The following is a 25,795-nucleotide window of genomic DNA, read 5'->3' on the forward strand; positions in this document are numbered from 1 at the left end:
TACTAGATCCAACTTGATAAGTTTTTGCATCAGCAAAATCCTTAGAAACAAATGTTGTAGATTCAGTTGTATGTATTTTATCAACTCCAGCCCGTTGGCTCACTTTGAAAACCACTTAATTTGGTGACTCGAAATGCTCAAATTCATCAACGGGCTGGGAGGCGCACCGGCGCCGACTCGCCACCTTTCCAACGGCTTTAGGGACAAATATCTGGCGCTTCAATAAAATACCTCTGTGCAGGGAGGCCTAAAGATGGCCATATATTAGGCCCAAGCTCCTCTGCGGCCACTCGGGCCCCATGTGATCCGCTGAGCGGTGTTATTGGGACCCGGTGAACTCGTAGCCCACGAGATGTGCTGAGCTGAGGTTAAACAAAATCACTAGAAAGCAGTATGCGCCCTTTAGGAAAATTAGGATTGCGCAGATTGTATTTAATCGCTGGAAGTGAACATTTCTTTCTCTAATTAAGAAATTTTGGTGGGCCAATACAATCACCTGAACTAACTTTCAAAGATTTATTTTTTTGGGAAACTTGAGTAGTTCATAGCAAATTTTAATTATTTGAGAACAAATATTCAATTTTGTTTTAAAATTCTTCACAATTCAATTAATGCCAACTATGGTAGATTTTTTGCCAATCAGAAACCGATCAAGACAGGAAATAATAGTTTTCAACAAAATTTTGCAAAATCAATTTTTGGGTTTATTTTTTATTACGGCTCGTTGGTGAGTTTTAATGTTATTGTTTTAATACTGAATACTACAACAAAATCAACTTTTTCTCTTTGTCAAATACATAAATTATTTCGCCAGAAAGGATATTACTTAATAATTCTCACGCCGTTGGATAGATCGCGATTAAGAAGACAGCAATCAGGCAAAGCCGTTTAATATTTCGATAAATGTGACAAAATCTGAAATTTAACTGTCATACTCTGTCTGAATTTTATTTGTGCACACTGTAGAGACAAACTTGCTAAATTCCTCAAACAATAGGCTCAAGAATCATTTGCTATAGCCAATTTCATGTATTAAAACACAAGAAAAATTGCTTAAATTGCTCAACGGGCTGGGAGGCGCCCCGGCGCCGACTCGCTATTGCTGGTTTGCACCTTTCCAGCATGCGTGATTTGGCTTCACGGGACAAATGTCTAGCGTTTCAATGCAGTCCTCGGTGCGGAGGCAAGTGGCCCTTAAGTGGGCTGGGTCCCTGTGCGGCCTGGTGCGCCCATGTTATCCGTTCGCGGTGTTATTGGGACCCGGGTTTCAGCATTCGTGCTAGAGCAGTGCGCGCCCTTCCCGGTCCGAGAGGACAGGGATAAAAAGAGCATAAAAAAAACAAGGAAACCGGATTAAAACTAACTTTAGTTCCGTCGCATGTAATTAAAAAAACAGCATATTTTCAACAAGTGCATTAATTGTTTTTTATGCTTTTTATCCCTGTCCAAGGACCGGGAAGGGTGCGCACTATGCTAACATGAATGCTGAAACCTGGGTCCCAATAACACCGCGATTTACATTTCTTTTTTAGATATTCTTAATTGTATATGTATTGTTTATTGTGCGAAATTTTTGTTTATGGATTTTATTTGCAGGAGGAGAACAACAATGGCACAGCAGACAGCATAGACGTAAAGCACACGCTGACATCTCTGACTGCCAGCATTATCAGCGACCCCATGAGCACTCCTTCCCTGGCATCAAATGCACTGGCACAAAGGAAAATGAACGTCGCGACAGCTAATCCGCTCTTAGCAGGTAACGTGCCGCGAGCTGGCTCCAATGCAATGCTTTCAATTCAGGATGAAGGCTTTTGTTTGGCTCTAAAGGGAAGATAAACCTAATTTCCAAAACAGAAATCAAGGAGATTTGGCATACTGTTTTGTGTTACTGTCGGTTGAAAACATTTTGGATAGAAGCATGAAATTCTGAGCTCCTAAAGTTGTCAATTGATGCCTTAAAAAGCTAACTGGCATATAGCTACATTTTTTTCTGTCTAGAAGTCTCGGTAAATCTTGCAAAGCTAAAGAATTAAATTTAAAATCAAATATACGTATATTTATTAGCCTGGGAAGCGTACAAAATCATAGAACCAGACAGCAAACTCACCAAAAGACTAAACCATTTCAACGTCTCTGTTTAAACATTTACATTTTTTAGTAAAATTTAGAATTTGTTGAAATGGTGGAGTCGAATAAGTGGCGTGTGTGCTAACGTTTAAAATTAGCTTCACGCAGCACTCCCTAATCATTAGCAAAAAAAAATTAATGCAACTATTCTGCTTTGATAAAATTGTTCGTTATAAAGGAGCATTTGTCGTTAAATAATTTGGCTCCACGGGAAAGAGGGAGACCATGATATTTCTCATTTGGATTTTCACATGAAATTTACTTCTTTTGTTTGTGTAGATGAAGCTATAAAAATTAGTTTAATTTCCTGCTACTTGCAACTGTCAATCAATTTTTTTCGATTAATATTGCTTATCTTTATAGATCGAGACTGTTCATATCTCTCGCAAATAAGACAAAATAATATAAAAAATGCACCGTGAACCACTAAAGAACGAAAAATCTGAGGACTTGTAAATGTGTCTTTAAAAAGCTCTGCTGTGAACGTTTTAAATGACGTTTTTTAGTTACCATCATTAAATTTTACACTTATTCCATACTAATACAAGCTTGAGTATTTTAACAACAATAAGCAAAGTGCACAAGCAGTTTTAATTAAAAAAAATATTTGTATGAACACAAACCTAAAGACAAAGCGGGTTGAAGTGGATTTAGTGCTAATAATTATGGTTTTGCAGCGTATTAGACAGATCCTCTATTATCTTAATCTCTGACAAATTAGAATATTTGAATGAGACTTTTAATGCTGGACAAGTGAATACGTTGCACTGCAGCTATGGCCAAAACAGCTATGTATGGTGTTTTGTCATCCGTGAATTTCTTTGTCTATTTTAAATAATTGTGCATGCATATATAAGATAAGAATTTTGCCAAGTTTAAAATGTCGAACAGAAGTTACAACTGTTTCACCTTGTGCATAGCTAAAATATCCCTTTTCTTTTTTTGAATAACATGAATAGTAATCTGATTTTTGTATAAGATTCCTCAAGCAGCTGTCAAACTAAACTTAAATAATCGACCATTTTCAACCGTAAATTCGAAAAAAAAACCGAAAGAATAAACTCTTTGAGCAGTTTCAAATAATGTTATTTATTTAAATTTGCAGGCAAGCTGGCGACACCACTACCTACTCCCGTACCTTCTTTCTCGTCAAATGCACCTCACCTCGAGTTCAAAACTGAGTTCAAGCAGGAGTTTCCTCTCAAGACAAAATTCAAAACGGAGCCAGGCACTGGTGAGTACCCTCTTTTATTTCTTCATCGTTTTAGCTGATCCTAGATTGTTCCCGAAGTGATGATTATTGCATTAGCGCGATTAGGGATCAAAACAATTCACGACGAGGCACGCGTGCTCTGGTTTCACGGCAGGCAAAACAGACTATTTGCTATTAAGATCGGGCACGCACTATCGATTGGTTTATTAAACTCGTTTCAAAAATGTAAACTAATATGTCGTCGCTGTAGTAACCAACAAATATTTGTGTTACCTCGTCTCCGGCAACACTTACTGAGCTTTAAAAAGCACGGAATTGCGACTGGGAAAAGCGAAAACCTTATTTCGGATGTCACATTCCTTCAGAGGAAATATGCAACTTGTTGTGCTCCCGAATCAAGCGCGTTGCATACTTCCTAGATGAATGTGAAGAGACGGCTCCATACGATGCAAAGCATCTGGTTGGGAACGCAATAATTAATATCTCTGACGCATTTTACCTTTTTTAGTATGGAATCCTCATTCCTAATTTTGCTTTTGAAAATAGATTTTTAACTAGAGACATCATAGACTCAATAAGAACGTTTCCCACGTGCAGAGAGAAATTTTGTTGGGATGTTATTGAGTGCTTGTTATGAAATTATAATCACTCAAAAATTCAATAAATTTTTGCAACATGTTGTATAAACAAAGGGCAAAAATGACAAGCAGGAACTGCATAATCGCAGGAAAGTAAAAATTTATTTATACTTCGCCACATGCCACACGAAAAAAATACAATACATCGCATCATTTTCTCGCCTAGAGTTGTATCAATTTGTGGCCCATTGCAATTTTGATATTTTTAAATAATTCGATGGATTTTGAGGAAATTCTAGACCGTGTAGGTGAAATTTTTCATTCACATAAATGGTTGAATTCGTTGAGGAATTGACCGCATTGCTAGGGAAGAGAGACCAAGAATATTCATGGACGCATTTTCACCGCGCGCATTTCTCACTCGCAGAGAAGCAGGTGGATTATTTTGTGTTTCTCTTTCGCCGCGGGTTTTCACGTCCATTGTCTCGTTCGCTCGCTCGCTCGCTCTCGAGAGTGGTTTGGCCGGCGCTGCTGCTGCTTTTGTGCAAGAAACGCGGCGTTCCACATTAATTGGCAACCGTTCAATGATTTCGTGTCAACCAATAATATAAAAATACAGTCGCTTTTTATTGAAGCAAGAGCTGATTCACAATAAAGAGATCTGCTGCTGCTGCTGATGCTGTAGAAGTTGGTGAAAAGAAAAATCGGCAATCACGACCGGCGATTTTGATCGACTCTGCGTCGTCTGTTGGTATTGGAGCGCGCGCGCGAGTCTTTGTAATGGCTTATTTATTTCTGCGCCGACAGACTTTGCCAACTTTTTTCGATAAGTTTTTCAAAACCGAATATTGCTAACTGTCTTGCTTTCATCAGAGAGGAAAGTTTTCAAATCACAAAAAAGAAAATGCTCAAACAATTTCCCTGATCATGCTTTGTGTATTTAATAACGCTGGACAAAAGATATAGCAGGTAAAATTTTTGATAAATTGGATATTGTCTGAAAACCACTGAAAAATCAAGCTCGAGCTCAAATCTGGAATGTCTGTGACAGCAATTTGTAAAAAATGAGCTTTAAACTAATAACATGGAATGAAACCGGAAAAAATATGCGAGCACCGCAGTTAACGCTTGGATGAAACAAAAGAAACAGTGTTATCTTTTTATATTTTTAACAGTTAAAAGTTTCGGACCATTGTTATCTGTAGAGAGATTAAAATTAATGTCCCAAATATTTTAGTTTTCCCTAAATGGGATTTTTTTCATAATAGTAAATTTTTATAGAGGTAAATTAAAAACAAGACTTCATCTTCGTTGGATTTGGAGTTATTTTATTAAACTTGACTATTAGTTTCAGCTAATTTATTCCGTCCTATTTCATGAGGTAAAAAGCATGCAAATCAATTTTTGACACGATTAAATTTTTTTTTCACAAAATGTCACCTATTTCACGAGTCGGCTCCACAATACAAAATAAACTTTTTATTCATCTACTCTTAAAAATGCAACCAACCTTGAGTGAAATTTATGTTTTTAATGTTTAAAAAAATTATATTCAAAAGCTATAAAATATATCAGACCGAAGCTCAATTTAGACTTGTTGAGGCAAACCACGTCACTATCCCGTTTTAGAATGAAAATGAATTTTTCCGTTCACTTCGGCGGAAAGTGCGAAAGCACGTACCACAATGATTAAATTTTTGGTCGGAGCCGCACACGATAAAACAAAGTGCGGTGTTTCATCGAAATTCCTAGTAAAATTCATGTCCTCATTCGGCCAGGCCGACCGCTTCCTCCCTCGGCGGCAGCAGTCGGTGTGGGAATCCTGCGTCAAAGGAACGAGAGCAAAAGTTATGTCACCCGCCGCGAAGTGAGAGAGATTCATCCGACGGACGTGTCCATCTGGCATTTGAATCTAGGTTACGCGAGGTGGGGGGCGGCAGCAGTTTTTCGAATCCCTGGATATAGGCAACCGGTTGTGCAAATCCGCGTGCGGTGGGGGGCACTCGCTTGCATAACAATGAGTTTTTGGGGCGCCGCGCGCGCGAGTGCCGTATTTGGGTAAAGGTGTGTGGGTTGGGTATCGCTGGCGCATTGTGTAGGTCAGAGCGATAGCACTCTCGCAGTGTAGTAGGAGTGTGAGTGTGTGTGTGTATACGCACCGCCGGTTGAAAGGGAAACTGGGTTAGGCGCGCAGGTGGCCACTCTGACAAAGCCACATCAATACCATTCAAATGACAGGCTTGTCGCCGATTTGCTTGTAAAATGCTTACGCTCAAGTCTGGTGGAAATTTCAAATATTAATGCTCTTGTTCCAAAAAATCACATTTTATTTCCTCAGACTAAAACTATAAAATTGGAAGAATATGCCTACAATCGAATACACAATTGTGATGGTTATTTAAATTTTGTTTAGCTGAAAAATTGTGTTTGCACAAAATATTTTTAATTGATTTTTAAATTCAAACTCAGGGAATTGAACTAAAAATCAACACGTCTTTGTCAAAATATTAGTTGAGTTTATGGACTGAAAACTCTACTGGCTTTCTTGCTCTTTTGATGACAGAAACATTCACAAAAATATTTTGGTTTCATTTAATATTTAAACTTTCATACAGTATGTTTTGACATTTGAAAACTATTCCACATTTCCCATATTTAAAAAATAATTGCCTGTTCCTAAAAACTCTAAATTGGTAGAAAACTCGACTGTATGCAAATAACTAAATATTTTTTAATTGTCTACTCGCAACTCATTTAATCAGAGGAAAATAATTGAAACCGCAACGATCATAAGTTGAGCCCGCGAGCTTTGTTTGCTCACGTACACACACAAAAAACCAACCAATTGAAACAATAGAACGTAGAGTTTTCCTCATTTCGTGCGTCGATGGTGGAGCGTGTGCGTTCAAACACCTATAAATCAAGCGATTAGTCCCAGGTGCGAGAAGCAAATTAATGCCAAGCGTTTGCACATACACATACAAACACAAAAAGCAGGCATAGCGAGAACGAGTGGGAGATATTTTAGTACAAGGCCAAACTGCTGGAACAATGAGTTTACATACACACTCTTCAACTCGGCGCTGGCAGGCCCCGAATCGGCAGTCAGACACCAAAGAGATAAACGGCGAACCTACCGTCGAGCCGGGTAGATTCTTCAAAATTAAAGTTTTATTTTAATAATTTTGTTTGCAGTGTGAAAAACTTGTATTGCCGTTTTATACTATGGTTATCATGCTCTTATATTTTATTGATTTGCGCTAGGTGTTAAAAAACATAAAATAATATTTTATTTTGAATATTGGATATCGAACTATATAAATTACCATATATATTGATTATTTTTATTCATTTTGACTTTTGGTTATTAAATTTTAACATAAGGGAAGCCAACCCTGTTTTTTAACCATTGTGGATATTTTTAAATTCCATTAGAATAATAATTTAGTTTTTTTTTTAAATTTTAAGTTGGCTTTTCATGAATAATGCAAAAGAGCACCTCATTGTCAGAGACTTGCCCAGCGCGACGGTCTAGTATGTGTCAGAGCAGGTCTGTGTGTATGTGTGTGTCTTTCGGTATTGCATCACTGAACTTAGTTAAAAAGGACCTACTTTCTCTTGTACATAAACGAGCGCCACCATACCGAACTGGAACATGGGGCCAAGGCTGACTGCCAGGAAGTCGTGCGAGAGAGATAGACGTCACTTCCCCTTTCACTTTCAATAATCGCGCGCGCAACAATGGGAAACGCACACAAACACCACACACACACGTAACCTCTCCTCTTTGGGTTGCGTTTTCCTTGAAAAAGTGCATTAACTCCGGCCGGCGCAGGCTCACACGTTTCCGCGGCCTTTTCAAACAAAACGGCTTGCATAATGCGTTCGTTATTTGCGGTCGACTGACCCTTTCCTCGATTCGCCACGCGGCAATTTCCAGCACTTGCAAATCTCGCCGGACGCACGCCTTTTTGTTTCAGCGTGGTGCCTGCAATCATATAATTTCCTAATAAAATTCGATTTCGGTCTCTGCAATCCGATTGAGTGTGGCGGAACAATCCATTATGTGGTATCACGACATCCTCTGATGATGAATAAACAAATGAATAAAATTCCAAAAGACCAAAAGTTACTAACAATAAGTGAGGAAACAATTTATTTTTTAATGACGATAAGCTTGAAGTGATAAACAAAATTGCATCTGCAAGTAAAAGAATTTGTTTATTCAAACCTGAAAAAAATTAAATTGAATGAAAAATCGAGAGAAAGAGAAGAAATCTATACCGGCCGCTGTAAGGTCTCATAAATATAGCCACTGCAGAAAGCTTCCATAGAAAATGATTGACCACACTCAGTTTGTTGAGTACAATCAGATAAGGAAACAAATTACGAATCGCATGAAGCTTACCACTCTTTCTCCCATCTGTTGCAAGATTCATAAGCCCGTAAATATAGCTATTTTAAGAAGGAAATTTTGCTAATTACTGCACTGCTTAGAATTAAAACGGTTGGCAACAAGTTGTTTTAATTAGAAACCAAACGCATGATTCCACGTTTAATTGGTCAGATTATTTATTGATCGAAGGCCTCTCACAACACTTGAATCTCCATTTACGGCGACGAAATTCCGGCCGAGCATCGGCAGTAAACTGCGTTGAGAGGAAAGCAAGCGGCGAAATGCAGCACAAATACATAATTAGCCGGCGATGACGAGCCGCCGCCGCCGGCTTGATAAACTCGACGCACTGTCCATTTTATCTGCTGACCCATTTAAAGAGGCGACTTTTATTGCCGTCGTCGGTTTACAGCCGAGAAAAGCTCGAGAGTGTATCACAAGAGTAGCAACTGCACGCCGGGTATTATTCAATGCAGTGTGCTTTTCTTATTTCCCTTGTTACTCGCTTGCCGAGCGAGGTCATTGGGCAGAAATGCATTTTTTCTCCTCGCTGCAGCGCGTTCCTTTTTCACTCTCTTCGCGTCGAGCTGAGAGTTTTCTCCGCGCGGCGGATGCAAGCGTTGCTAATAGCAATGCTGCTTGTACGCTGGCTGGATTTAAAACGCCATGACCTCATTGCGGGCTTGACTTGTTGCACCTCAGGATATTGAGTTTCGCGCCAAGGAGAATCTACAACACTCGCGCACCTTCGCTGCCGCTGATTCCAACGTTGTCCGAAAATAATAAATCAATTTTTATTTCAAAACAGTTGCTCTCATTACACCATGAATAAATTTGTGAGTTTTGCATACGCGTGATTATTTGAATAATTATTTGGTTTCATGTTCATTATTTGTTTTGCTCTCTTCCCCAAGCTTTTGCGTTTCAAACCTATTAAAAATTCCACTCTGAATACCAATTATCTGAGTTGCGTGCGGTTTAATTTGAATAAAATTACAATGAGTGGCAAATTCATCGAAAATATTTTTTTTAATCGTGATATACAAATAAATGGTTGTAAAAACTGCTGAAATTATTTCAAAAATCCACACAGTGTTTTTTGAGGTAGGTTTATCTCAAATTGAGAGGCCAAAAATAAAAAAGCAGCTGTGTATAATGCTAGTTTCCTGTGGAACACGTGTTCCTTTTTTCCACAATAACATATTATTAATGTTGACAAATAGAGGGAGCCGAAATTAAACGCACGCCAAGTGCCAGAAAACAACCCCTTTCCTGCACCCCTTTCCTCTCCATCTCCGCAGAGTAAAAAGGGAGGATATTCGGCTCGCATTTCAGCCACTTAGGTTAATTAATTAAATGCCGAAGCACATGCCCTCGCCCTCACTCTTCTCGTTCAGGCTTATTTTTTCCCAGAAGTCGGCGGAGGATGCACCGTTCAAGCGCGACCTGATGTCGTCGTAACTCATTTCGCGCTAACAACTGTCGTCGCACTTGTTGTGCACTTGCAGCTCGCTGGGGAATTCTCTCTAGCCACGATTAATGCTCCTTCTGCTTAAAAAAAAGAAGCCAAGGCTGACCTGGGCACCATGTGAGTGCTGAGCAGGGAAAACGACGTTGCAGCTCGTGACTGAAATTATTTTCAAACACATGAGCGAAGGCTGAGCGGCTTTTTTTAACTCTCGAGAGTGCAGCAAATATAATGAATAAAGCAATATGAGCGAGTTGTTAAATTAAAACGAGGAGATCAAAGTTCCCTTCAAAATTAAAATCTAGCTGATTGACAGCAGAATTAAATTTCAGGCATATTAGATTGAATTTCTATAATTTGAAACGGTTGCATAATCGTCGGATTACCGCTATAATTTTGGCCAGTATAATTATATTTGCTATTTGCGTCGGTCACTGATCAAAAAGCAAATACTCGGATTGAGCAACGCTGATCAAAGGCGATGAGTGTATTTATAATACTCAGGCCGGTATAAGCGCACAGCCCTGCTGGAAAAGCTCCATAGTTACCAGATATGGTGCACGTGCCGAAAATCAGCAATTTTCCAGCGCCGACCTGTTGGCTGACTTCTCGGAAAAGGCTCCCAGGAAAGCGTTTGCGCAAAGCAGCTCCTCGCGTCACCAACGAGGATGTTGTGAAACGACGAATTTCGACTAGAATTTCAGCAGAGGGAGGGTTTTAGCGATCCCCTAGACTTTGCACTGTGTTACATCCAGGGGATTATATCTGTCCTTTCAAAAACGCAAATATTCATCAAGAGGAGCCAAGACACTAATCCAGATAAGATATTTTCAATTAGGAACTAATCCAACTGAAAAATATAAATAGGTATAATATATTTAAGAGAAAAAATGTATTCATTTGAATCAGTTATATGGAAAAAGCCAGATTCCCCCGTTTTCCTACCTTTTATTTATTTGTAATGTATATTATATTATACCATCCATCTTTTCAATCTCATGATATGTTTAAGTTGTTGAAGTATTTCCTTGTTTTTGTGTTGATGCTGTGTTGTATTAATACACGCATTGGTGCTGATTGAATTGGCATGGACAGGGAGGAAGAAAAGAGAAAAAGGCAGCAAACTCCTCGTTGGTGCTGCAGCATACATGCATGACGTAATTGAATTAATCCCAAGTAGGTCAGTCAGCTCCTCCTCCACGTCATTTTTATTGCACTTCTTACTCTAATCAAGAACGTGCATGAGTGGCGTATGCACATGCTACCGAGATGCGCTTCACTTTCCGTTTCTATCCCGTCCAACGTATTCTCTCGCTATCGTTTGCTTATATTTTTGTATACTTCTGCTCAAAGAGAGACATGGAAAGATATCGTTAGGAGTCGAATGTCAGACCATCTTCCCGGAGAGCCAGGCTGAGTCATGTTACTGGAGCGAAAAATAGGAATATTTCTTCTTTCTATGATTTTAATGATTTCTAGGGAGAGTTACAGTGCTTTCCTCAGAAACTTTGCCTATTTTTAGCTATGATGTTATTTTTATTTGTAATATGTTAGCATTCAAACTTTTATAGATTTTTTAATCGTGAAATGTTTCGTAAAAATGTGTCACGTGCTCCTAATATAATTTTCCCCCGAAACATTTTTTATAAAGTTTTTTGTATTCTATTAATTAAAGTAATTGGAAAAATTAGGGTTTTAACTGAGACAAAATCGCGTTGTTGAAAAGAATATCTTTCTAACTCCTCTTTAAAAGATGAAAAGCATTTTGTGTTGCGACTGCTTTGGTGCGAGGCTTAAGGTGCAGTGGGGGATAAGGTGCAGTAAGGGTGCACTGCTTGTCGCACACCTTTGTACTGCCACCTGGCAATACGGGTTAAATGCAAAATAGATATTAGGACAGTAGTGGCGAGAAGGCGCCACAAGCAATTTAAGTTTTGTTTATGAAATCTTTTGTGTTCTTTTTGATTCAGACTTAAAAAAAGATTAAGAGAAAACTGTTTTCGTTTGTGGGTTTCAATGTTCGTTGGTACTTGCCTAAACCTTGTTATTTCTGAATCTCTTGTTTACTTTAAAAGTGGAGCAGTACTGAGAAATTCTGAAAAATGATTTCCATTACCTTATAAAATATGCTCCGAAAATTGTGAATGAGCAAAATCTTTCTTAAGTTGCCGTAAACATTTCTGAGAAAATCAGCCACAAAGTTCACATGCTAAACAAGCGGTGAGCACTGTCTCCTTATTGAAAATCATGATTAATTTCGCCACAAGGAAAATGTATCTTATAAATCGCACACAGTTGGATAAATCACGACGAGAGGAATCGAAATCAAGCGAAAACAAATTAATGGCAAAAACCGTTAAATTTTGCGGTCAATTTGGCAAAATGAGACGGGTAAAAATTAGACTATTGCAAATAGTTGAGGTAATTATTCAAACGAACAATTTAATTAGTTTCCAATTGTAGTCAACAATTTTAATTTCAAATTAATTTTAATTGTTGTCTGTATTCACCCACCTTTAAAATACAATATACTTATGTGCTTATTTTGTCGAAAAACTACATAATTGGTAGTGTTTATTAGATCAACGTAAATTTGGAAAAATGAAACGAAAAATGATCTCATTGGTTTACAAATTCCTGGTGAATATGATATTTTGGAGTGACAATTAAAAATCAGCACAAGAAATTCTTAAAATTATAGTCATGGGAGTCATGGTAAAATAAAAAATGATACAATAAATCTATTTCAAGAAATATGTTCACTTTTATAAAAATAACTTCTTAATAAATATGCGTAAGAGGATTGAAATTTCACGATCAAATGAGTAAAAGGATTACTTAATGCCAAGCCTAGATTTCACAATGATACCACTTTTGACCAAAATCTGAATTATCATTATAGTGAAAAACCAATTTCGACTCGGAAACCGCGATTATCAAAAAACTCGTCGGTGGGACGGACGGACGGCAGTGCGTAGAGACACGTGGTAATATGCGCTCATTGGGAAAGCCGGCGAGTGAAGTGTAGTCAGCAACACGCATGACATCAGTCTGCTTGCTAATGAACGGCGGACGTGCGCATTATGCAATTCAAATAGGTCAGCGCGATGCCACTTGAGCATAGAGAACGCTCGCGGGCGCGTGTGTGTATCAAGATGGGAAACGCCGCGCGCTCGGCGGTGCAGACGGCTCGCGGAAGAAGCTAGAGAGGGGCTTGCACGATGAATGAGGAGGATTTACTTTCAAATTTGCCTGAATCGAGTCAAGGTTGAACCGCGAAATGATCGTTATGTAATTGTTGTGTGAGAGGAGAACGCGTCGAGTGTCTCGCGGCACCATTGTTGCACACTCGCGGCTGGAATATAATGTTGCAAATTGTATTGTGTCGAGCAGAAGGCGAAAAACTTGGAATTATATTAAAGAGACGCTTGGTGTAAATTGCTTCAACTGCAGGAAACCAAGAAAATATAATCCTTTTCCTTATGAGTTTGTTTTTTTAAATTAGAAGATAATTTTTTTTAATCAATTAGATTGTGTTTCAAACTTTTAAACCTGGTTGGAATCAATAATTTCCTCAAATAAATTGTTTTTTTAATATTCAATGATTGAGAGTAACATAACTTTGTGCTGAGTTCTACAGCATCATCTCCCAAAACGGACACCCTCGCAAAGTTAAATTAATGCGATATATACGATTTGGAATTGTCAGTTAACTTTTGCTTAAGCCCTTTGACAACATAACTTCGTGTATGATGGGAAGAATACTTATTAGTTTTAGGACCAAACTTAGACCAATTCTTGTAGGTACATTGTTTCCTTTTTCAGTACAGTTTTCTAGTGCCCATATTTTAAAATATAAAATTTTGCTCAAAAACGTAAAAAATCGACTAAATATTTTTAGATTCTTCTAGAGAGATAGTAAAAATCTTCTTCTCTCTACTTTAATTATTACCCCCTAGGTGCACAAAAAAGCTGTTAAATTTTTATTCTTTACAGCTATTTTTTTATTGAAAAACACTGGAAAATTAATGGAGATTCTAATTGAGAGCTGCTCTTTTGCTACTAAAAATTATAATGGTCTGAAGGCGACAATTATGGTCTAGTAGAGACTATATTAAATTTCATTACTTTTAAACAATATTCTTCTAAACATTTTTTCAAGTTGGTGCCCATAAAATTCATATTTTAAGGTCACAAATAGAAATCATTCCAAAGTTTTCAAATAGTTAAAATGAATTCCGAATCAGAAGCTAAAAATGATCAAATACCGTTCGTTATTTCTGAAAATTAATGATAAAAAATTCACCTGCAAAAACGCATTTAAATTTACAATCTTTGTGCGGAGGCTGTCCTGTCCCGCAGACTCAGTTACGTCTGCAGCTCACGGCACGGGCGATTGCGTTGCAAATGCACGTGTAACGATCTCTCCGTGGCAGAGGTTTCAAGTGGCCCTGCCTGCGAGTCTGGCGGCTTTTCTTTGAGCCCCGCCAAACACACACCCTCTCGCTGTCTGTCTGGCCGCAACCCGAGCCGCCCCCGGCGTTGGCGGCTCTGACATCACGACTCCATTAATTCAACCCGCTCATCTATGTAGCCACCCAATTCCTGCAGATCGTCTGGAAAATGTGAAACGGGTGCACACGAAGCAGCAGGAAAAGGACACAGCAGCTGCTAACTCCTCGAGTCAGTGCATATTTGTTTTCCATTACACGCCGGCAGCACGTGTGCCGGCTCCTCTCTCGAAATCAGTCTTCATCTGTCGTCTTTGGCAATTAACGACTCCATTCGAAATTAAATGTTGCAATGCAACAAATATTTGAATTTGATTTATCACAATTTTTACTTAAAATGTTGTTTGTAAAATAGAAGACAAAATAATTATGTTCAACATAAAATTAAAAGTTTTCCGTCTTCTTGAAGTTGCAAAATTTATTTCTTCCTTCAATCCATAAATATGGATACTGTAAATAAAATTTCATTGAGGTTCCGGATTTTTCATTTCGATCAAGCAATTTGATAGGTACAGGTTGCTTAAAAATTAATTCATGGCACCAAAGTGGTATTCAGCCGTGCTCGAAAAATTTCCCACGGCTCTAAAGAGAAACGCAGATTCGCGAAGGGAGCGACACAACCTTCAAAGAAACGGAAATTTCAACACTCGACTCAGCAGCAAGCATACCTATACACAGTGCGTCTCACTAGTTACAGAATTATGTTACAAACATAAAGTCATAGAGCTTCTCGTCGATTTCAAGCGCGGTGTGTGTATTCAATTGCGCGAATTTAGGTCAAACGCACTTAATCCGCGAGCGGCAAGCAATTGACCCGCGCACTTGTTACACACTCGGTGGCATAAGGGTGGAAATTGATGCCATTGAATAATGCACAAGAATTGCTATGCTGAAAGAAAGAGAGGCTTGAGAATAATTATCATCAATGGCGTAAAAATTTAATGAGCGATTGTAGTGAAATTTGCACTCCCGTTCAATTCAAAATATTTGTATTCCATTAATACAAAATATTTACCGGTAAGATTTTTGAATACGTCGAAACATTTCAACTAAACAAAAATTCTTTTGGCATTTTTTTAATTGAATTTTTTCCCACAAAAATATTTATAGATCTATATTTTTTGTTTCTTGCCTGTAATCAATTAATTTCGGAAAAACCACAAAAAAAGGAGTGAGAATGGTTGAGTCAACGCACACAAACGACACCGTATGTATATTCATGCAAACGGGGAAAGACCTGAATGGAAAACCCAAGCTCATTTCGCACGTGTTGCGCGAGCTAATAAGCAGATATACTGCATTCTCTTTTGTGCGTTCGCCTGTCTGTCTGTGTGTATATGCGTGTTTTTATATTATACAACACTCACGCAGCAGTGCGAAATTGGCACATTGGAGCAGCGGCAGCCTATATTTCGCCGCCGCCGCTGCCGATTCCTTTCATTTTCAGCATCACTTTCATGCGGGTCATGGCCACGCAATTCGCCAAAAACACACTCGCTGGCTTGCCCGACTGATCCACACAACTTTTGCAAACACTCTGCTGAGAAGAGCCGTGTGATTCGCAAATTCACGCAATCGTCGTCAACTCAGTGTTGGCCAACTTTCTTGTTGCACTCTCTAAATGCGAAAATTTAAATTCAGAACGGAATAGTATTAAATAGTTTATAATTAACAAAATCATCAGAATGATTTAGGACCAATTATTGCTTTGGAACATCAAATTTGTTTGGTGATATTGAAAATGTCCAGTGCTACCATGCTCATCTGACCCAATTCAAATTTCTATCGTTGATATTTGTCCTTATTAAGAAATATAAATCCTAACGCGCAGTATGCATATGCAAATTTGCCCTGCTACCAATAAAAATATGAGCTCAAGTTCAAATTGGAATATGCTCTACATTGAATTCAATTATTGGTATTGCTGTCATTGTAGGGCAAAAGGCATGACAATGCTAAAGAAGCGCTTCGATTTTCCATTCAAATGTTTGCAAATGCAATGCTTGAATTGGAGCAGATCTCTGAGGTCCATATTGCCTCACTGCATAATCTCGTTGCAGCGTGAGCGTGTCAACTTGCAAACAAGTGGGTTAGAATTATCACAGCCGCGCGTTTGTTATGCATGCGGCTCACAATCAGCCTAGATAAATAGCATATAACCTGAGCGGATGTTATCGATTTTAGATCGCCTCTTCTGCTCGTTTAACTTGCCACTTTTCAAATAGTTTCGCAACCTTATTTTTTGGGACATGAGAATTTTTTTTTTTTTTGACGCTGGAACTTTTCAAGGATGAAGTCTTGCTATTCATTTTTCCTGTAAAGAATGGAAATTTATTTAAAAGGCAATTTTTAAGGTAGCTGGAAGAATGATTCTATCGACATGTATGTATTTTTGGCCAGATAGTGCTCCCCCGCGGTCCAAACATCTTTGTTCTGTCTAGCTTTTCTGATCAAGAACAATTTATGTTCACAAATTATCTCACATAAATAGGAGGGAATCTGACCCTTCGTTTTTTTACGTATTAGTCGAACAAAAGCGCATTGTAATGAGCTTAACAAATTGCAAGGAGATGAAAGGTTCCGAGGTGACAAAAGGACGGAGGGGTCTATAGTTTCAGTTAATCAGCTCTTCTTGTTAGTGAATGTTGTGTATCTAAATTACTAGAAAAAGTTTTTTAATTATTAAAGGTAAGCTTCCTGAAGCAACGATTTTAGAAAAAAAATACGCTAACATCTAAACTCCACAAATATTGGTCCTTGTGCTCTGTTCAGTTGCGATAAATCCTTAATAAAATATAAAATAAATCGAGCTCACGCAAAATTGGAATTATAGATAAACTCAAATAATGATCAGAATTTCGCATTTCCAACAGAAGAGGAAATATTTTTCCTTAAATTTCGAAGCGAAATATTCCAAGTGACATGCGGTCCCATGGGAATTGAGCAAACAAACAAGCGAAAGCACTGCTCGATCATCACAATTCCACATTGTCAGCTTTGCAAATCGCGCAGAATTTCCGGAGAGCGTGCGATGCACGAGATGCCAATGTGAGTCACCCGTGCAACTCAACTTTTTTCCAGATCGCGTTTTGTATATGTGTATAATAAATGCGTGACTCACACCATGGCAGGTGCGACTCAAAATATTATTCTTTCTCGCAAATTTTTAACGACCGTGTCAATGACTCCAAGCCACTAATGATGATTCCACACTTGAGTTGGAAATAAATTATTTATCCTTTTAAAAAAGGTACCTAAAGAAAAGCTGAAGTGTTGAAAAATCCGAAAAAATTGATTACAAGTTTCCAGATTTGAAAATTTAAGCAAATAATGCTCAACGGACTGGGAGGCGCACCTTTCCAGTGGTTTTAGGGACAAATTTATTGCGTTTCAATAAAAGACCTTGCGGTGTGGGTGTGGTGAAAAGATGACCACATTTTGGGCCTAAACTTCTCTGCGGCCCACTCAGGCTCCATGATATCAGCTCGGCGGTGTTATTGGGACCCAGTGATCTCATAGCCCACTGGATATGCTGAGCAAAGGAACTATAGACACTAAAAATTGTGATGCTTCTGCCAAAATGAGTAAATTTCAGTATGCTGGGAGCAATTTTCCCTTAAATTCTGTTATTGCTTTAAACCAGAACTGCTAATAAAATTAAAATCGTCGTTGAAATTGTCATAAAACATTTTTTTTTATTTTGATGAGACCTTCTAGAACTGCTGTTTTGTAATTGGTATCATCAATTTACAACAATTTAATTAATTTATTGAGAAACAAAACGTTGCGTGTGTCCATAAAATTGAAAACGTTTCTTCGACTCTCCTTTTTGTCTGGGTGACCAATTTGGCTTCGGCTCAAACGCCTTCGAATCGAAAAGTTGATTTGGGCCAAAGCTTACTTGGCTCATTACCCTTTAAACTGAAGTGTGTACTTATGCAGACATTGGTCACCTTGACACGCTTGAAATCCTGTTTCTCCGCCGCTGCGCGTCGCATCATCCGCAGCGTGCTTGTAAAGCTTTTTGCTCTCGCTCGCGAGAAGAGAACGGAGGAAAACTCGTCGAATTCACTCTCGCGCCGGTCGGACGCATTAGCACGTCTCACGCGGTGCCAATTTGATTTGACGCTAGATGATGTTGCCACACGATTTGTGAACAAATTTGCCGAACGTTTGTTTGAATGGCTGACTGCTGCGAAAAAAGAGCAAGCCTGACCTAAAAACTTGCCTTTTTCAGTTTCTTTATCACTCCACCGACGCGGCAGAACCAGTTTCGGTGACAACAACCACAGAAAGAAACAGGTTGCCCATTTTCTCCATTCTAATTTGTGACAGTTGAGAGTGGCGCAACATTTTTGTAACAAGTGAGCAGAGAGGCAGAGAGAAAATGAAAAAAGTGGTACATAAATATGCCATTGAAAGAGCGACGAGTGCGTGGGTGGACATCGGACGCCAACTGCTTTCAATTTTAGGATGAAAATCTAAAAAATGCTCTGGTTTGCGAATGGCGCTTAGGATTTAAAGTATTTTGGGGGGTAGGAGGTGGAAATTAAACCTTGCGGGATTTTCAACAAATTCTTCTGTTTATAAACGTCAGTCACTTGGCGACTTAGTCTAACAGTTTACAAGGACCCGATTGAGCCGGGTCCTTCACAATTAAACGCTCGGAACTCTTAAGATGCGACTTGTTGGCTCGTGTGTCCGGCGAAAACTAATTTAAATTAAAAATCTCTCTCTCTGTTGAATTAACGAATTTCTAACAATCATGAATAACAATACCCTAGGATAAAAATGAAAAAGGAATGGGAGCTCGGCTCCGCAACCACTACAGTATAATTATTAATTCATGCAAAATTTATTGATTTATGATCCATGTCTAAAAATATCAAATAGGAGGGCTACCAACTGATTTGAAGTTTTCAAAACCGTAATTAAAATTTTAACAAATAATTTGTTTTAAGATAAATGGGAAACTATTGGTGTATACCTCGAAAAAATGGAAATTTAAAAATTTAAAAACAGAATCTAGAAAAAATACACAGGTGGGAATTTGAAACAAAATGTTAACTTGAAATATTTTACAGAAAATTCCAAATCAAATCCTGTTAGAAGAGAGAGTCGGAGTACCAAAAGTAAAAGAGACAAAAATAATTCACCTTCTTGAAGAGTAAAAAATTGCAGAGGTCGATTTTATTTAAAGAAGGTGAATAATGTTTGACGTTTATAAACGATTCCAGATATATGCTGGATATACCAAAACAAACGACCAATCCGCAGCTATTTGGCTGCTAGAAACGGCTTTCGTGTTTTAAGAAGCGTAAAAAAGGTCTCGATGAATCATGCACACAATCCCGTTCCCACAAGGAGCAAAAAAAATTACACGCACGTCAAATTACGCCGATTAAATGCGAGAACAAAATTAAGCCACAAACTTTTTAGGTCGGCAACTTGCGTCACAATTTTGTTCACCCCCGCAGCAGTTTTTCAAATCCGCTGATTGCCTTCCGTCGCAGCGTCTCGTCTACTCATAACGCGCGTGTGTTGTGTTTTTTATCCTCAACACTTGCCCTTTCACATGTGTTGCCGTCTTCCTAAAACACAGCAAATTACGCACACATGATCGCCTAAAAAAGCTCAACGAGCGTCTCCTCACTCTTGCGCCGCGTTGGAAAATAAATAATACACTCTCGGAGGGCAGACGGCGTGGAGGATCGTATGTTTCCAGCAGTTTTGACTGTGATTCAGAGCGGGAAATGTACACAAACACGAGGTTTGAAAAATCTGGCTTTTTACAGGGAGTGTAAATACAGCTTTTGACGTGTTCTTTTTGCAGAGAGTATAATTCCCTGCACAAACTAGGAGACTCATTTATTTATTAATTTATTTTTGTTTTGCTTTTAACTGAATGCTGAACCTTGGGACAATTAATTAACAAAGTTTCTCGCGTAATTTTTAAACCAGAGAGGCCCCAAATAATAAAGTTTATTCCTTAAAAAAGGGACAATAGGAATTTAATGAAAAAATTGCTCGACGCCTTTCTGGGTCTAAGGATTAGATAGCTGGACATCAAGAATCAGATTAGAATTAACTTTTGAACTAACAAAAACCACATAATATGCTCGTCTGAAAGTCAAAAAGTTTGGTAAAAAATCAGCTGTTTTACAATTATCAGCAAGCATAAAAATGTTATAAAACCTATCATATCCTCCAAAAATTTAAGCTTTTAGAATTTAATACATTTTCTTAAATTTCCTATTTGTTTTTTAGGTTTAATTAATTGATCTAATCTCTGCTTCCTGTTCCTCTTTTCACGAATCAACAAAAACAAATTTCACGCTGCGGCCGTCAAAAGGTCATTCATTCAGCACACACACACTGGATTGTTTACCTCCTCGAAAGTGACTGTGAGGACACGCCAAAACGAAAGAGAGAGAAAAAACAAACGATTCGTTGAACTCTCAACCTTGTTGTCGGCGCTGAATCAAAATTGCAGCTGTTCTAGAAGAAACTGTTGTTTAGAATTGCGCATATTTTGTGGACAACCTTGCGCCGCCGCCGCGCTATTGGAGAAATGCAGCGGCGGCCGAATGGAAACAAGGCCGCTACAGCGCGCGTGGAACAGGAAAGCAGTGTTTGTGTGACCCTTGCTCGGAATAATTGCTGGATTTAGTCAACTTTCCTAATCGGAACGGATGCAAAATGAGCAGGCGTGGTATACATAACGAAGAAAGTTTTGAGACAGCCCGCTCGCGCGTACCGATAATTCAGACAAAATCATGCTAATCGGCGAAACTGGCACAGGAAGTCGGCTGCAAAATAAATTTTCAGTGAATTCGATTAAATTGATATGAGCATGCGGAATAAAAAATGAGCGAGTGAGGTTAATTTTAGAACTCTAATACATAATGCAGAGGGGAAATTCCCAATTCCAGAAGCTGTTAGGGGATAATTTAGTTAATTGGAAAAGGAGCTCGTTCGGGCATGGAAAAAAATGTTAAGCGGAAATTTCAAAATACTGCAGAAGCAAGCACAATTATATATTTGAAAAGTGCGACCACTCGAGGTTGTTTTCATGTTGAATATAATTATAATTATAATTGACAACGAGGATGAAGCCTGATTTTAATTATATTCAACAAGCACAATTATGTTTCATGCAAATAGGTTTGGAAGACGACTCAAAATACTTGTGCTTTTCGCTAAATATTTATTTTACAAGTATAAATCTGTGAAATACGTCGCTGTAAATATTATTGGGTAAATATACAACCTTAACAGCCAGATGCAAAGGAGACCCTGCAGGGAAATTTGAATCGAAACATAATTCGTAGTCATGTTTATTTGTCATTAAATACCGCTGTAAACACCCCAACAAGAGAGTTAGAAAAATGGTTAAAAATGACCAAATACCGTTGAATTATTCGTGAAAGTTGGCAAATTGTGACGTAAGTCGTCTAGAGGGATGATGCTTATTTAATTAATTGAATAATTAACCTCACACAAGAGCATCATTATTTTTAACCTCTACACTCAGCACATCCCGTGGGCTTTGAGTCCCAATAACACCGCTCAGCGGATAACATGGGGCCCGAGTGACCACAGAGGAGCTTGGGCCCAAAGTGGCCATCTTTTTGCCTTCCCGCACCGAGGTCTCTTATTGAAACGCGAGACATTTGTCCCTAAAGCTAACGCCTCTGGAAAGGTGCTAAAACCAGTAAGTGACGAGTCGGCGCTGGTGCGCCTCCCAGCCCGTTGAGCTATTTGAGCATTTCGAGTCACTAAATTAACCACCTTTTGCCATCTCTGACATAGGGCAGCCAGTATTAAATTCCCGAACCGCTTAAATCTCTCCCATTGCTTTGACACTCCTAAGAATTCCTTAACAACACGAGCCAACGGGCTTGTTTTGAACTCATTTTGAAATAATTGCTATTTACATTGAACTTATTCATTTAGTTGACGAAATGTTTAAAAAAGTGTTGCATTAAAAGAGAAGCAGGGAAGAAGGGCAATGCTATTATTGCGATGAAACTAAACTTAGTTGGGGCGATTAGTCCCCAACTGTGTCAAATTATCGCCCTCTGATACCAGTGAATGTGATTACCACACACATCAGTGATTTAAGAACCAACAATGAAGTTCTATTAATGCCACAATTGCGTCTTAATTAGGTTGCACATTTGTAAAATATGTATAGTCTCCTAATTTTAAAATAAAAATTGCAACATTTTAATTGAGCTGTTATTAATTTTTCATATAATTTATTTTCTCCAATAGGCAGCTTCCGTCACAAAAAAAAACAGATCAAGCAATTAAAACCGAGCGTTGTTAATTGCTGTAATCTCTCAGTGTCTTTTTTATTATTTATAAAAAGTGCTCTGCAAGCATGCACCGATTAGTGCAGGGTCTGAACGAGACCAGATGTGCCCCGGTGCCCATCGTGTCGGCAGCGGGCGCAAGGGGGTTCGTCGGCGGTGGCTGGGCACAAACACTGACCGGCCTGACGAGGAAATGGTGCTCAAAAAAGACGACCCTGAAGCGAGACATTGACACTGAGAGCGGCTCGGCGCTTAGCCTTGAACTGGCTCAACATCGCGGACGGACACTCCGACGCTCCTGCTGCCGGGAAAACGCCGCCGAGCCCAAAACCGGCTGCTCTGCTCCTGCAGAAAATGCATATAACCTCTTCGCCGTCTGAGCAGAGATGCGAGAAGCAGGAAAGTCCTTCGTTTTATCCGCCCAATCACGAGTCAGACAATTTGAAAAATGCTGAAGCTGAAAGTGCCGTGAAAAATCTGAAGCGATATTTTTGTAATTTACTTCCACGAGTAAAAATTTATTATCACAAAAGTTTTTAGAAATGAAAAACGAATTAAAAAAAACCAGTACCATAATTTAAGCTTAAGTGGAATTGAGATGAGCAAATTTATTAATAAAAGGGATTAATTAACCATAAAAAGAGAAAGCGACAGAAAAGGAAGAAATAACGTGAAATCATCAGCAGTCAAAATCAAAACAAGTTTATTTCTGTATAAGCCGCAACCGCAATTTCGCACGCGATTTTGGCGAAACACCACCGTTTGCATTTGCGTCAAAGACAAGTCTGCGGCCTGCCAATGTTGACCGGTCAGTTCCAAATTCGAATATCCCAGTCACTCGAGGGTGATTCACCGCGGCCGGAGCGAAAATAACATGGCAACCTTTGGATCGGTGGTGGTTTTTCGACTCGGCGTCACCTTGAAAGGGTCAAAGCTCCTGATTTTGGGAGTGGACCTTGAAAAGAGCTTCTCCCTGACGTCTGTGCGCGCGCTGGCGAAAATAACGTGATAGAAAAGAAGAGAGGAAAGAAGACGCGCGCGTTTTCGCCTTCTTTCGGACTCGTTTTCTTCTCTCTCTCTCTAGTTCAGCGAGCTTCCGTGGCACCTGAGTCGTCCTTTTCATTCCGGCCTTATTGCCGAGGCGAATAATTGAGTTGAAACAATGCGGTCGTGTGTGAAAAAGCGTGTCCTCCACTTCCTTGTGGTGAGAACCGAAATGCTAAAATATACACCAGCTCGCACGCTGCCGCACCTCGAGCTTTGCTTTGTTCCTTTGTAAAGAGAGTAAATATGAAGTTTCCTCATCGGATTTGAAGCAAAAAACGAGCTGTTGACTTCATTATTTGAAACCATCAAAAGCGAAGGAATGTAAACAAAAACATAGTGTCCCTTATATTTATACTCTAGGGAAAGATTTAAGTTTCTTGATACGCTTTTATCTGACCAAAATATCAAATGGTGCAGAAATTCTAAAGCTAAACTGTGAAGTGTACAAACGAAACGTTAAATCTCCTCAAAAACCAATATCGCATTCAATGAATAGCGACTCAAAAATAGAATTAAAAACATGCTTACGTTTATTCATATTGATAAGGTTCTTTCGAAACGAATAAATCTTTTTTCAACAGGAAAGTCGTTGAAAAAAATTTCCTGGTACAGAAAACGTCAAATCTGAAATTGGACTAAATCACCATTTTCTAAAAGGAAAATTTTAATGCTAGAGTGCTTGGAAACGGTCTTGTTGTAACGAGTAATGCTGTTGACATTCAAATTGCGCTCGCTTTATTTCGAGAGAATGCTGTTTACTTGCGCGGTGGTTGACTTCTTGCTGTCGCTTTTGCTTCAACCGCAGTTGTTATGCCACTTGGCCGGCTGCTGACTCGCTTTTCTGATTAAAGTGAGCTCATCATGCACTAGTAGTGCCGTCATTAATGAGCTAATGTTTCAAAATGGGTTGTTTATATCTACAAAACTTTTGAAATTTTATGAAGCACAGCACGGGTGCATTATTCTTTCAAGTTGCTATTTGTAGCAAAAATGGAGGATGAAGAAATGGAAGTAATTTGTTTAAATAGAGAGCAGAGTGTACATAAGTTTCTGTTTTTCATCCCTCTTAAAATTTGTTTGCAAAGAAAATAAGGCGCACTTTGAAAGGAAACGTGCCAGGATATAATTATTACGTCTTATTGTTTTTAAACGATGTTAAGTTCTGTTTCTACAGCTAGTACTGTTTGCCATTTCTTGCTTTTAATATTTCTATTCAATGTATTTATTGTATTGACTACTGCAAGAATAAACAAGAATATATATATCTAGATAATTGCAAAAATAAAATATTGATACTTATTTTTCCATAATTTTTTTATTATTTGAAAAGGAAAAAGGGCAATTAATGTATTATTCTTATACATTCAGCTGGGAACTGTGAATTAGTTGGAAAATATGCACAGAACTAACGCTCGGGCTTATTGCTATGCCAATCTGCTGCAAAAATTTTTATATTGAGTGCCGTGTTGGTTAAACATCTCGTCTTTTATCAAGAGCACAAGTCATTTTAAGATGCAAAGATAAACCTTAAGATGGTTATTTACCAATTTAAATTGTGGCTAAATGAATTATTAGAAACCAAAACTTCAAGAAACAAATAGACTGGTTGCTCATTTCAAAGAAAATTAAGCCATTTTTTGTTAACATTTTAGACACAGAAACAGAACAAAGCAAAGTTCATTCAAAAAGTCAAAATTTTCGCGTTGATCGAACGTGTGATAAAATGCTTGGACTGATCGCTCGTAGAAACAATGCATTGGCGTAGGCAAGAAGCGCGGCGTCGTCGGTAATATTGTCACCCGCACGCTGACAGCCCTAATATGCATAAAATATGTGCATGCAAATGCATATGTGTGCATAATAGTAAGCAAATGAATGCACGCCGCTCTGATAAAAATAAAGAGGCTCTTCTCGAAGCTAGTTAGTCAGCTATTGGGGTCAGGGCTCGAGTGTGTGTGTGCGCGCATGATTTCGAAATCATCCAGCAGCAGAGCAGTGCATAGTATATATTCTTCTCACTGCTTTTATAAATGCGACGCGCGCGCGATGCCTCAATGCGCCGCGTGTTGGACATTCGTTCGTTGCTATTCCAATGCACAACCAACTCAATATCGTTGTTTTTCCGTTTTCCTTT

At 38.7% G+C, this 25,795-nt stretch overlaps 1 protein-coding gene across 2 annotated transcripts in view; it reads left to right on the top strand.

Annotated features, from left to right (window-relative positions):
* Window positions 1-25,795, top strand: part of Eip74EF (Ecdysone-induced protein E74) — an 80,164-nt gene that overhangs the window by 33,871 nt on the left and 20,498 nt on the right. For both annotated transcript variants that reach the window (XM_065496489.1, XM_065496488.1), the window contains exons 5-6: window positions 1,597-1,759; window positions 3,236-3,364. In XM_065496489.1, the coding sequence (XP_065352561.1) occupies window positions 1,597-1,759; window positions 3,236-3,364 (292 nt within the window). The remainder of the gene's footprint in view (window positions 1-1,596; window positions 1,760-3,235; window positions 3,365-25,795) is intronic.

The sequence above is a fragment of the Cloeon dipterum genome, chromosome X, assembly GCF_949628265.1.
Source record: "Cloeon dipterum chromosome X, ieCloDipt1.1, whole genome shotgun sequence".
Taxonomy (NCBI): Eukaryota; Metazoa; Arthropoda; class Insecta; order Ephemeroptera; family Baetidae; genus Cloeon; species Cloeon dipterum.